The 14758-nt window shown below is 40.3% G+C and overlaps 1 protein-coding gene across 1 annotated transcript in view; it reads right to left on the bottom strand.

Moving 5' to 3' along the window:
- Window positions 1-14758, bottom strand: part of IQGAP2 (IQ motif containing GTPase activating protein 2) — a 306248-nt gene that overhangs the window by 142733 nt on the left and 148757 nt on the right. The window contains exons 3-4 of the mRNA XM_007105494.4: window positions 10664-10820; window positions 2749-2826 (exon numbers count right to left, since the gene is read on the bottom strand). Coding sequence (XP_007105556.3) covers window positions 2749-2826; window positions 10664-10820 — 235 coding nt within the window. The remainder of the gene's footprint in view (window positions 1-2748; window positions 2827-10663; window positions 10821-14758) is intronic.

Here is a 14758-nt window from a genome sequence, read left to right as displayed (position 1 = left end):
CCATCTATGTATGGAGTTAGCAGACTGAAAAGACTGAACACTAAAACTTTTTTTTTTTTTTTGCGGTACGCGGGCCTCTCACTGCTGTGGCCTCTCCCGTTGCGGAGCACAGGCTCCGGACGCGCAGGCTCAGCGGCCATGGCTCACAGGCCCAGCCACTCCACGGCAGGTGGGATCTTCCCGGACCGGGGAACGAACCCGTGTCCTCTGCATCGGCAGGGAAGCCCTGAACACTAAAACTTTTAATACACCTTTATACTCTTCTTGAGCTTGAAACTAAAAGCCTAGTAAGAAACAGATTTCAGAATGGGGCACCAAAAATGAGTAATGAGGATTGAAGCTTCTGAGATTAAGATAAGCTTGTTGGCATTACTTGCTTTCAGTAAATATTTTATAAAATTTGACATAAAAACTAAAATCATGTACCATACAGTAGTACTTGATACTCAAGCACAATTTTCTACTGGACATTGAAAAAAGCTAAGAAAAGAGAAAAGCAAAGCTTCTTGAGCTACAAATGTACAGTCACTGAGTGCTTAAAGAAATATCTGTAGCATATGAAATTTCAAAGGTCTTTCCAACTTTCCTTTAATACATTTGCTGTCAAAGTATCAATGAGAAGAGGATTCCCAATTCAGAAGAATATGACTAGGTTTAAAATTCTACTGTGTAAGCAGAGCACAACTATAACTCTCCCTCTCTTCTTTAAACAAGAACCTTTTACATTGATATTTCTCCTGGAAAATCATTATGAATATGTCTTCTTCTTCAATTTATAGAAGAAGATGGGATCAATTTATAGTTTACCGAAACGTTTTCTTCAACTTTGTAACTCCAATGTGTAACATGACACTGAGCACAGGGTAGGCAGTTCATATTGATAAATGAAGGAATTAATTAATATATCAAAGTCAATTCAGTATACTGTTGGCCTCTCACTTCCTGCAATGTAATGTATCACTGACTTCATAATAAACATCAGGGTTAAAATAGAATCTGTTACATGGATCACTTGTTTGGCTTAAAATCAAAATAAATGTGGTCCAACATACACACAATTTGAGAAGGTTTAAATCATAATGAAATTATCCTAATCTAACATATGCTGCCTCATACAAACTGCATTTGAATGTCTGTCTTTATTAATCTGTTTACCACTCAACACCCTGTTAGTACTTACTAAATTGAAGTTTAGAAATAAATATGAACTCTTTATTATAACTATTGTCCAGAAAGGAACACTATTTATGTTTTCAACATTTTAGGAGAAGGGAAAGTAGTTTGATTAAAAAAGGCAAAATAAAATAGATCAACATTGACTATTGCAAGAAAAAAGCAACTGAGTTAAAACAGGTATTAGCACAAATGTATTAAAAAAAGGCATTCATAATTTACATGAAGGAGTCTTTTGTTTTCGTTGTGGGTTTTTAATTGCAAACCTGGATTACTAATAAGAACAACAACATAGGTCTAAATAAGTCAGTAGCCGATACCCTTGCTGGACCACTCTTAAATCATTTCTTTAAAATAGCTGTACATATTAAGCAATTCAAAAAAGGAACTATTGGTACATATAGAAACCTGATGGATCTCAAGTGAATTATGCTTAGTGAAAAAAGTCAATCTCAAAAGGTTACCTACTGTATGGTTCCATTTCTATAACATTCTCAAAATGACAAAACTATAGAGATGGAGAATAGATTAGTGGCTGCCAGGAGACAGGGCTGGGGAAGGGATGCTATATATAATGGCCAACCTCTGCAGTATCTGCATCTTGATTGTGGTGGTGGTCACACAAATCTATTCATGCATAGAACTACACACACACACACACACACACAAACACACAAATGAATGCATATAAAAATGGTGAACACTGAATAAAGTCTGGAGTCTAGTTAACATTAATACACCAATGTCAATTTAATTCTGTACTACAGTTATGAGATGTCACCATTAAGGGAAGCTGAATGAAGTTTACACAAAGATGTACTATTTTTGCAACTTCCTGTGATTCTAAAATTATTTCAAAATAAGAAGTTTAAGAAATAGCTCTACAATTTCTATCACATGTAATTATTTCTTCATTTCCTCCACTTGTCTATATCTCTCACAGGTGTAAGGGGGCCCGCTCTTTGAATTTAACAAGTTCTGAATATTTGCTGAATGAGTTTTATTTGGGAGATCTATTTCAAGAGTAAGAGCTCTAACCCCCCCAGCCAGTAAAATTTAAAGTGATACTATGATTTATAATAATACTTTATTAAGATAAATTTATAATGATGATTTATAGTGATACAATGAGACTTGGAATCTTAAGTATAAAAAGCAACACAAAAAAGGGAGGTGGCTCTTCTAAATCAACTATCTACCAACCAAAGCCTGCTCTGACCTTGTTTAATTTATTTTTTTTAAATTTATTTATTTATTTATTTTTATATTAAGTGTTTTTTTTTCTTTTTTTAAATTTTTTAACATCTTTATTAGCGTATAATTGCTTTACAATGGTGTGTCAGTTTCTGCTTTATACCTTGTTTAATTTATACACACTTTCACCTGGCTGCTCTCAATCTGAGTTCTTGCCATATGTTACTTTTTATAGGCCTTTCCATATTTCTGTTAGTTCTCACATTTCTCATTTCTGAGGCAATAAGGACATTTGCTGCATTAACGTACCCCAGTCTGCTAAATTCCTTTCCACAGTGAGGTGTTTGCATTACCCCTTTTGTCTTCCCAGTTCAGGCTTACCTTGGGTAGACCGATAGACTCCATCGCTCTTAACCACTGGACGGTGTTATCCGTGTGTCGAAAATGAAGGCCCGACTTCTAACGTGAGGATGGGTGATGGTTGGGGGAGGGGGAGTGGAAAGAAGGGAACGCACAAACAGTGAGTCAAAAAAGTAATAACGTTTTTCATTAGCAGGATGCTTTCAATTGTCTTTCTCCTAGAATCGTGTTATGAACGCTCACATAAAACAACCAGAGATCCAATAAAGGAGATGACACTATCTCAGCAACACTCCAACCATTTGGGATGGACCGTCCCAGTTTCCAGAATTCACACGTTTGAGGTAATTCTGAACTAGAATCTCAAAGACCATTTTCTGTCTAGCACGCCTTAGGATGTTTTATGAGACACATGTGCACATACATGAGCATGTGCGCACGTGCACACCACACACCATGTCAAGACTGGCAACCATAGCTGAGAGGACTGTAACTTCAGGAAAAAAAGGATTTTTAGAAAACTAAATGCCTTTTTTTGGTGGTTTCTGGCTCTGCCAAACCATTTTTTCTGATCACGAATGTAGTACGATTTCTGTAAAAAACCTAAAAAATGTAGAAAAATACAAAGATGAAAACAAAAAGCACCCCACGATTCAGAGCTAATTTTAGTATTTATTCCTTCTATAATCTAATTCTAATCTTGGCCTTGTACAAGAAGTAAACTTTCACTGGAAATATTTTACAAGACCTTTTTCTACTCATATAATAAAAATAGGCTCTGTTTTCCATTCCTTACAGTCCTAATCAGCCAGCCATTATTTTCTGCATAAATAAAGTATTCTTGCTGCTATCTCATGAAGTTTTATCAGGCAGTGTACCATTGTGAGCTTTAAAATGATCTTATATATTTCATTAGTTAAATGTGTACCGTAATGTTATGTATTTTATTTTCATTTCAAATAAAATAAGAAGTAACTACAGCAAGTTTCATCATAACTTACACCCAGAGGTAGATCATCACATTCAGAAAGTCTAGCTCTTCCCTTTTGTGAAGGGAAAAAGGGTCATCTTTCGTGACCTTTTACACTCTAATAGTTGATTTAACAGAAAGTATTTTTGTTGCTGTAAGGAATTATGAAGTATAAGCTAATTAACATTTGACAAATATTTACGTGCTTTTGATAGTGGCCACTATTTATTAAGATTGGACTGTGTGTGTCAAGCACTTTACATAAATTATCTCTGATTTTCAAAACACCCTGCAAGGTAGTTATCATTCTCATTTTTTAGAGATGAGGAAATCTAGGCCAAAAAGATGAAGTGACTTGCCTAAAGTCAAACAGCTGTTAAGGGGCTGAGCTGGGATTCAAGACTAGGTCTCTGTGGATCTTAAAACCTTTCCTGTGCTAACACTCCCCAGGGAAGAGGGCAGGACATAATGACCAGGGGCTTATTCTTCAAAGGGAAGAGATTAGCTAATTACTATGAAATAACTAGAGGAGGGGGAAGTGTATGGAAAGAGAGGAAGAATGGAAAAGGATAAAGAGAGAGCGAGCACCCAGACAGTTAACAGCCAGGTGGTAGTGTCTGAGGGTAACTCCGCATCAACTTTTGCAGAATACAAACACTTCTCAGACACGGCCACTCTGCAACCGTGGAGGGACAAAGCGGAGATCATCCTCAATCACGTCAGGGCAGAGGACCTCAACACCACAAAGTAACCAAACATCACCCTCTTCCAACTAAGACGGGCGACTTATTTCTTGACTGATGACAATCTGGTCCCTATTCAATATTCTCACCTCCTAGATAAAAACGACCAAGACACCAAACTGGTCCCGCTTCCTGACAACACTGCAACGATCCTTGCTTCCCTAAATCCTTATTAGAATCACTCAGTACAAGCTCAAATCTCCACTAAGCTTCTATTTTCTCTTCCTTATAGCTCCGTGGGTATGCATCTTTTCTTGGCACATCATATTTAAATAAATATAGTTTTGTGTTGGTTTCTGAGAGTCTTTGGCTGATAGCCTTCAACAATCCAAATTATGTAACAAAAACATCCCATCCATTTAGTGGTTTCATTAGCTAGGTAACCTCAGGAAAGTTACAAATCTCTTTGAACCTTGGTTCCTCAGCTACAAAAGGGAATGGTGTGCTTCTTTGGGTTGAGGATTTAATGAGACTATACATATAACACTTAGTTGCAAAGTACACCTAAAATGCAATAAATGTTAGTTATTGTAATTATGAGACTGGGCTTGAAACTTTTATTCACCTGTAAGATCAGAAAAAGGTTTAGCGCTTCATGTAAGAGGCACTGAAGGAAAGGGTGGTTATCAGAGTCATATTTCTACAGTAAATGAATGATAGATTTTAAATCCTTCATCCGCTTTAAACACCTGAGGAATGCTGACTTCAGAACCCTATGGTCCATGCCTGCATATTTAAGAAGTAAGCTTCAGTGAGTGAACTGCATTAACATCTTCAATCTACCAGGTTTACTTCAATTAGAACAAAAACAATCTTCCAAACAGGCTCAAAATAATCTTAGTCTACTATAACCATTTATAGCTTGTCTATTTTTTCACCAGTCCTACACTAATATTAATATATTAGGCTAGGTGGTATGTCTATAGTCATAACTTGGCCAAGGGCTGTTACTGTACATCCACTTAATTTCTTTCATGTATCAGACTAGAGAGTATATGCTGATTTTCTACTGCTGAGCTACTACAGCACCAGCAAAAAAGATTACTGCAGTTTAAATTGAATAGATGAGGTATTATGTAAGTCTTCTTTGGATGGTAACTTCTTACATATTAGGATCAAAGCATTTTAGAACTATGAAGTAGTTTAAAACCAGTAATTATTCTAATTTGCTCATTTTATAGATGAGGCAACTGATGCCCTAAGTATTTAAGACACTCGAGTTGACCTAACTTGTTGAGCTCTGGGTCAAGACTAGCTTGCAGAATTCCCTGACTTCAAGTCCAAATATTCTGGTCAATTTACTGCTCACGGAGCCCCAGAACAAACACCTGTAACACTTACAGTGTGCTTACCTCTATCAGGCAGGCACTGGGCCAAGCGCCTTGCATAGATCACATTTGTTCTTCACAATTTCTCAACAAGGTTGATATTGTTACTATTTTCCCACTTTACATCGGAGGAAACTGAAGCTCACAGAGGCAAAGTTAGAGGTGAAGCCAGATTCTGAGGTGTTTTGTTTCTACAGCTCATACTACTGACCACTATGTATATGCTTTCCCTATCTAAGGCCCACCTAAATGTTCAATGCGCGTTTATTGTACGTCTGCAACTGTCAATGCACTGTCCAGAGTGATAGTGTTCTTTGGCTTTGGGCCTTATCAGACTGAATCCTCTCCAAGGAATGCCCCTCCTACCTCCTCCTCCTCTTTCTCTTGGTCATCCTAGTTGGCTTGGGAACATTCATCCTCCAAGTCCCACCATGGAAACCTTCCTGGCTTCTTTACCAGCCCAACCCCCTTTAGAACTGACCACACTATTCTTGGTTGGCTCCTACCATCTACCCAGCCGTCTTCTCTTCACTGCCCTCCACCCATTTGCAGGCCCTTTCCAGGATTCACCCTTTGTTTTCCCTCTTGAATCCACTCACTTCTTGTCTCTGCAGGCCACTGTCACCTGTCACCGGGACTGAGTAATCCTCATGCACTCTGCCTGCACGTCCACCCTCCCTCCAATGTGTTCTCCACATAGCAGCAGAGAAATCTTTCTAAAGCACATACTGTACCATGATGTCTCTGCCAACACTGAAACAGCTTCCCCCTGTACTTAGGATGAAGTCACTCATTGTACTTAGGGGTCCTCCATGTGTCACTGAGTAATCTGTCTCTGCTTCCCTCCTGGTCTCATTTCTTACCACTGTCCCTCACCGTAGCCTTTCAGCCACTCAACTTGCCCAAGCTCTTTTCTTCCTTGAGCTTCTCACAAATGGGTCCCTTCTCTCTGGACCATCCTCCCCATTACCTACCCTTAACTCTCCACACGGACGAGTTTCCTCTCATTCTTCCAGCCTCAGAGTAAACGTCTCCTCAGAGAAGCCCATGGCTATCTGTCAATAATTCTGGCTTTCATTTCTTCCTTCATACACTTATCACAATTCACAACTGTCTATTTTACTCACAGTCTGTCTCTCCAACTGACCATGAAATCATGTCTGCCCTACTGCCCACTCTGCATTTGGTGCCTGGAACAGTGGCTGCCACATGGTAGGTACTAATAAGTACTGTATGGATAATTGAGTCCTATCCTTTATGTATTTCTATCTTCGGACAATTTTATCTGCTTTCTGTATAACTTTATTAAAATGTATTATATTAATGTGTGTCTGCCTATAGTCAAACCTTTGTAGACTATAAGAAAAAAACTGCCTGGGGTGATTATTAAGAATGCAGTTTCCAGGGTCCCTGGCTAAGATTCTGCCTGACTCAGTAGTCTGGGATGGGGCCCAAAAGTTGACCTTTTTCCACACACCCATCTGGGGGTCCCACAGGAAGTTTGAGCATCACACTTAGAGGAAGAGTTTCAGTAAATATAGAATAAAGTATTGAATAAAGCATAGAAGACAAGAAATGGAGCACTTTGGCTTACTACGAACTACTGTCATTCGTTCCTTCACCCAACAGCTATTTCCCTAGCACACCCTATGGGCCAGAACCTGCACCATTCACTGAGGATATGACAGAGGAGACACACACAGTTCTTGCCTTCATGAAAAAATAATCATTACAGTACACTGTGGTGTGTCCATGTGTGCATGGCATGATCATGCAACTCAGACCTGGAAGGGGGGTGGTGGGAATGGTCAGGGAAAGAATACTCATCATTGGAAGGTTTAACTCTAATACCTAGCATATCTTTCTAAACCTAAGTTAATGAAGGGCCAAGGCTGTACACAAGCTGGCAGACAAAGAGGATGGGGCAGCATGAAAGCTCCCATCTACTTAGCTCAAAGCCATCATCAGTGCCACAAATGAGGCCTTGAGATTTGGGACAGAGCTTTTGCCTCGGGGACACCCTGCCCAACAGGTGGGTCATATTTTATGGCTGCAGTCCAGGCAGACCCTGCAGCGAGCACCCAGGCTCACTGAATTCATGGTGTCCAGACGGCACATCAAGAGACGGGCCTAGGTTAGCAAGTGTTTCCCTTGTGTTTCAACGTCTCTGCCGCAGTCCCGAGATTTAGTGCTCCTTAGAAAGGACCACGTGACGGGCTTTAGACCTGAAGAACACATGAACGGGAAGCTAAGTCTCCTGCCCACTAATACTGGTCTCCTTTCATTTCTGTAGAAGAAATGAAATGGCCTTAAAATAAAAACTTATGATTACATGGCAAATCACTGACAATTCCCATTCAAGGACACTTTCAAGGATTTAATAAAAGGAGACAAAGAAAAGCCTCTTTTTTTTTTTTTTTTTTTTTTTTTTTTTTAAGAAAAGCCTCTTTTCTCCAGTGAATTAACAGAGGGGTAGTTTCCATTTGTCCTGTGTTTCTCCCCCATCACAGCTGGCCTCTACCACCCTCCATCCACCACCTCCCTTCTTTCCATGCCTCTCCTAGCATCCTTCCTTCTGTGCACCCCGGTGGGGGCCTGACGGCACGGGTGACAGCAACATAGAACACTTCTCTCTGTCACGATGTTTTGCTCAGGGATGTCATCATCTGCTTAGGCGCCACAGGTATTTTATTTTTTAGCAAGAAATTGGAATCACTTCCCCGTCCCCATCCCAAAGAGAAGCTGCTACTGATTCAAATAATAGGATCTCTGATGCCAGGAGGAAACAGTACCTGTTTAAGTTGCCATGAGGGGGTCCACAGCTGAACTGAAAAGAGACACCTATATTCAAGGTGTATAATGTGCCAGGAGAGGGAAGAATTAGCCCACCCGCTGCTCTGAGTCTCACCTTCACTAAAGGTCTGTCTTTCTGGCCTGATTCTCACTATCCACACATCAAAACAAAATACCCACAGTCCCTTTCCAGGGAGGCCTGGAGCCAACTACACTTTAACTCTATCATCAGATCTACATGGCTGTTAGTACTAGTAGGCCTAGATCTTGGTAACTACCATTACAGTAATGAAAATAAAAGAAAAATCGTGCTCTAAAATGTGGATAAATGTTCATTTGTTTTGTGACAGGGGGACACAAATTATTTTTTACTGTGCTTTTCTGAACTTCTAAAGTATTCCTCAAAAACAAAAAACTTTAATTTTGGCTGGCTAAGTAATTTGTTTCACTTAAGTCTTACAAAAGGCCGAAAGCTTACTCTAGGGAGAAACATCTAGAGTTAATAAACACATGACTTAATAAACTCAAACTTATTTTAAGATATGCAAACACTTTTATTCATAACGTTATTCAAGGCAGAAACTTTTGCTCAATTCCCTTTCAGGCTAGATGATGAAAAGAGAGTTGTCAAAAAAGATGTCAATTCATCTTGTCTACTGTTAGCATAAACCATTACTTAAACATTTGCTCTGAATTCAATATACACATTTTAAAAATAAATTTTGTCTCAATAACAACTGAAGGGTAGTGTGACATGCAATAAATGGAAAATCATTCCATTTTCAACTATACTTAATGTTACCCTTGAAATTTTAAGAGAAATAACTTTTAAGGATACTTGAAAATCTGCAGATAAAAAATACTGATATAAAAAACAAAATACAATATATTAAGAAAATAAAGAATCAAGTTTCAAAGAAGCTTTAGAAACCCTGACCCGAAGTGGAGAATGGATCACATGTTCCAGGAGGGTACAGCACACATTTTAAAATTCCCTTTTGAAGACACATATAATGAATGGGTCTTTCAGGCTGGTGTTTACTTTTTCCTCCTTTACTTTACTTTTTTTTTTTTTTTTTTTGCGGTACGCAGGCCTCTCCCTGTTGTGGCCTCTCCCGTTGTGGAGCACAGGCTCCAGACACGCAGGCTCAGCGGCCATGGCTCACGGGCCCAACCGCTCTGCGGCATGTGGGATCTTCCCGGACCGGGGCACGAACCCGTGTCCCCTGCATCGGCAGGCGGACTCTCAACCACTGCGCCACCAGGGAAGCCCCCTCCTTTACTTTTTAATGGAAAATTTCAAACATAAAAATTGGACAGAATAGTATAATGAACTCATTTGCATGCCTCATCTAATCTTAACAACTATGAACTCATGGCCAGTCTTGAATCATCTGTCCACCTTCCTCCCAGTTATTTTGAAGCAAATCATAGATGTATCACTTTATCTGAAAATACTTAAACATGTATCTGTAAAATATCAGAATTTTTTTTTATTAATACAAGATTGGTATTTATTTTGGTTTGGTTTTCTCAACCATATGCCTTCCCAAATTAGCCATGAAATAATTCTTAAAACTAGTTGCATATAAAAAGGGTAGACTTAATTTGTTTTAAACACCAAAGGGAAAGGAGTTCCTGACTATTCAATATTAGAATTTTGTTTTTTTAAATCACCTTGGACCTAACTCTTTAGGGCCACAAGTTCAAGTCCCAGTTGGGTACTTTATTCCTTGATGAGAACAAGGGGAGTAATATACTGTGTTGATGGTGAAAAAAGGAGGGGTAGAGGGCCCCCCACTCTTAAAGTTACTGGCACTAATAAAATGACCTCCATGAAGGAAAAATGGGGGTGGGAGTTGGAGAGCCCCACAAAGCAGAGGTCTCTTGGCCTCAGACCAGAAATAGAAAAATGCTTTGCTTTTAAAATTGCTGCTGCCTCAGGAATGATTATTAACAGGCTTAAAAGACCAAGGACATCCCCTTTCCCCACACCCCATCTCCCACAAAATCCTTATAGAAACACTAAAAGAAAGGAAAGGAAGGGAAAGACTGAACTTGCACTTTGAGCTGGAGGCCAGAACCAATTAGATCTCAGTTACCTTATAACGTGTTTGTTCCACATCATAGATCTTTTTCTCCGATACCATTTTGGGGGCAAAGAACTTGGCTAACTTTGCAAGGTAAACTCCGTTCCGGAGCCCTTCTTCCAGTTCAGTGGTTGGTGGCAATTCTTCAACTAAGCAGACTTCCATCCACCTAAAGGGATTAAAAAAACCTTAAGGTGACTCCAGTTCAGTAACTTTCTATAAAGGAAGAGATGCAGTATCTTACTACCTGCGATGAGGACATTAACAAAGGGAGCAGGATGTGAAACATCTTTAGGTGTCACAGATGGGAAGAGAGGACTTTCTGGGTGGGACAAGAATTCAGAACACACAGGAACAAGGGGGACGACAAGCCCAGAGGCACTGAACTCACTTCCAAGCCAGAGCTTGTCAACTTCACTTTTATCAGAGTCTCCGCCAATTCTCTTTTGTGCCAAAGAGGAAAAAGGCCAAACCATATTTGTATGGGTGGAATGAGTCTTGCTGACATTACAGAAAAAAACAGTTCCAAGTTTATGAGCCCTTAGTGGAGGACATTCTTGTAGGGGTTATGCTGTGGGGAGAGTGTAGTCCCAGGTGCAGTAAAATTTGCAGTTGCCTCAGTCTGGAAATGACCACCAGGAAAGGTAGGAAGCATGGAAAAGGGACAGTGAAATTCAGAAAGCAGACGCTGTCTTCCTTATATAAGACACATTCCTTTTTCCAATACCAGGAACTTACTACTGCATGCTTACCTTTTTGGGGAAGCTATTTACTGGATTCTGAAAAAGATGAGATTAAATCTGAGGACATTGTGCCAGTATTGGAGAAAAGAGAGCACCAAGGTCATTACTGGCTCAAAAACACACAGTGGGAGGGGAGCCAGGCCAGTTCCCATTTCACACTGGTGTGCTGAGAATCTGTGGAGCTCAGAGAATAATGCGCTTCCTATCCATTCTTGAAGAACTCTTCCCTACTGTAAGACCCAAGAGGCAGGGGTGCAAGCTCTCACCTCCCTGCCACGAACCCACCGCCCAATCACCAACTATGAGTGTGAGCTCCACACCTATGTAGCCAGTCCCCGCAGAAGATCATTAACAACAACAGCGCCGATCCCATCACCACTTGGCAGTCGGGAGAGGGCTGTTCTGCAGTAGTAACAACTGATCCTGATCCAAGCAGTGAACACTGTAAAACGTCTCAATTGCTTGCAGCTCTGGCCAACATCTTTTAAAAGCTCAAAGAGTCCCTAATAAGCAAGGAGTATTTACTGACCACTTATTTAGGCAATGTAAAACGTGGAGTATATGAGAAAAACATAAACATAAGCCCTGCCTTCAAAGAGCATTAAACGTAATTGAGAAGTCAACACAATTGTGGGGAAAAACCAGAGAGCCATGCTAGAGAGGCTATGCTGCCCAATGCTACATGTTAGTGCATAAGAAGAAAAAGTTGGGGAATAAAGGGGATCATTGGATTATCACTGGAGTAATAGGGAAAACAATGAGAAGGTGGTGGGATCTGGATTTGGCCTAGAAAAGGCGAGTATTTGGAAAGACAGGGGAAGTGCTTAGGAGCTGGGGAACAGGACATACTATAGCCATAAAGGAAACATGGCTGATTCACGGAGCAAACCCAGAGAAGACTCTGGGCCTTTGGAGTTCATGGGAAGAAAGGAATAAAGCTGAGCACACACAGTGAAGTGAGGTTCTGAAGGAGCTGGCGTAAGAGGATAAGTGATGACGTTTGTTGCCACAGGAAGCAGGGAGCTCTTGGCAGCTTCGCAGCAGAGGAGTGACAGGCTGACAGTGGTAATTAGAGAAAAGTAATCTTGTATGATGGATGCCCCAAAGATAAAGCGCTCTGTCAGCCTTTCCCATTGTGAGGAGTTGAGGGACTGGATGAGACAGGAAGAAATGGGAAGGGAGGAAAACAAGAGGCATTTCAAGGAAACGGTAACAAGACTTGGTGACAGCTTAGAAAGTGCAGGAGGAGGTCAAAGGAAAGAGAATATTCCCAGCCAGGGAGAGGGGCCCCATGTGGAGGGAGGACTCAGTCCCACATCCACTGTGTGACCCCAGGCATGCCCCCTAACCTCTCTGGGCCTCACTTTTCTCCTCTGCTAAAGGGGCAGGAGATGAGAAGGATGGGATGTTAAGGTGTCTCCCAGGTCTAACATCCTAGGGGGACTCGGGGGACTGGGGAAACTGGGAGGAAAAGGAACTGATAAAATGAGATGACAAGTTTGCTTTCACATAACAAACAAGGGCTTCAAATGAACGTAAGAGTACCAAAGTGTCAATGAATTTTTTAAAATGTAAGAAATCAATAACAACGTTGCCTTCTTGATAAAAATGTGGCCAAGTTAAAAGCCACTGCACTAGACCAAGTTTCTAATCTAAATAAACTACAAATTACAGCATTATGCTACTTCACATTAAAACAAACCTGTTTTCAAATAATTATCTTGAAAAAATGAACAAAATTGTTTTTAACACAACAGTATATAACTGCTTTATAATAATCCTGTAATCGGGGGTAGATGTATGAAGGGTGGCAGAGAGGTAAATTGACAATTTGTAGTAGGAGTGGGGGAGATAAATTGACATTTGGGACCAAGGGGCAGGAAGCTAAAATAAAAACAGCTCTGAAGTGTGATATTTTAGACTTGGGCTTACTTTTTAAAAAGATAATCACCTTAATTTTTGTCTGTGTTAGAATATATGTGTAGTTGGCTGAAAACACTAACTATCCTAAAAACTTAGGTTAACTATAGCCTATTTAAAATGTAGCCATTGCTAATGCATATGACATCATGAAGTACTCAAAGGCAAAAGCCATCTCTTCTTCCTTTTCATAATCCCTTTGTCCTGGAAATGTATTTACAGATAGTGGGTACCCAACAGATTGTTATTAAATGAAAAATTCTGACTGCTTAAGAAAAACGTTTTCTAAGCATCACAGTTACATCATTACATCTTTTAGGACACTGCCAATGACTTGTAAATAGCATTTTTGCAACATTAGGCATCAATGTTTCACTACCTTGAAAGTCAAAAGAAAATGCTATTACCATCAATGGTAACTAGTGTTTATTAGCACCTGGATTTAATACTTGATGGGGATTATCATTTAATCCTCAAGCCCACCCCATAAGGAAAGGTGCTATTAGGATCACCACTTGCAGATGCTAATTTGAGGCTCAGAAAAGCCAAGACCATAGAGCTACTAATTGAAAGACATCAAAAAGCTCCTCTAGGAACCCTCCTACACTGTGGGTGGGAATGTAAATTGGTGCAGCCGCTATGGAAAACAGTATGGAGGTTCCTCAAAAAACTAAAAATAGAGTTGCCATACTATCCAGCAATCCCACTTCTGGGTATATATCCGGAAAAAACTTTAATTCAAAAAGATACATGTACCCCTATGTTCACAGCAGCACTATTTACAACAGCCAAGGCATGGAAGCAACCGAAATGTCCATCGACAGATGAGTGGATAAAGAATATGTATGTGGTACATATATAAAATGGAATATTACTCAGCCATAAAAAATAATGAAATGCCATTTGCAGCAACATGGGTGGACCTAGAGATTATAATTTTTACTAAATTGAAGTAAGTCAGAAAGAGAAAAACAAATATCATATGATATCACTTATATGTGGAATCTAAAGTATGACACAAATGAACTTATCTACGAAACAGAAACAGACTCATAGATATAGAGAATAGGCTTGTGATGTCATGGAGCAACTAAGCCCATGTGCCACAACCACTGAGCCTGCACTCTAGAGCCCGTAAGCCACAACTACTGAGCCTGTGTGCCCCAACGACTGAAGCCCACATGCCTAGAGCCCGTGCTCTGCAACAAGAGCAGACACCACAATGAGAAGCCCACGCAGCGCAGGGAAGAGTAGCCCCTGCTCGCCGCGACTAGAGAAAGCCCGCGCACAGCAATGGAGACCCAGTGCAGCCAAAAATAAACAAATAAAAATAAATACAGGGCTTCCCTGGTGGCGCAGTGGTTGAGAGTCTGCCTGCCGATGCAGGGGACATGGGTTCGTGCCCCGGTCTGGGAAGATCCCACATGCCGCGGAGCAACTAGGT

Source organism: Physeter macrocephalus, chromosome 8, assembly GCF_002837175.3.
Source record: "Physeter macrocephalus isolate SW-GA chromosome 8, ASM283717v5, whole genome shotgun sequence".
Classification (NCBI taxonomy): domain Eukaryota; kingdom Metazoa; phylum Chordata; class Mammalia; order Artiodactyla; family Physeteridae; genus Physeter; species Physeter macrocephalus.
This window is presented reverse-complemented; position numbering and strand designations above follow the sequence as displayed.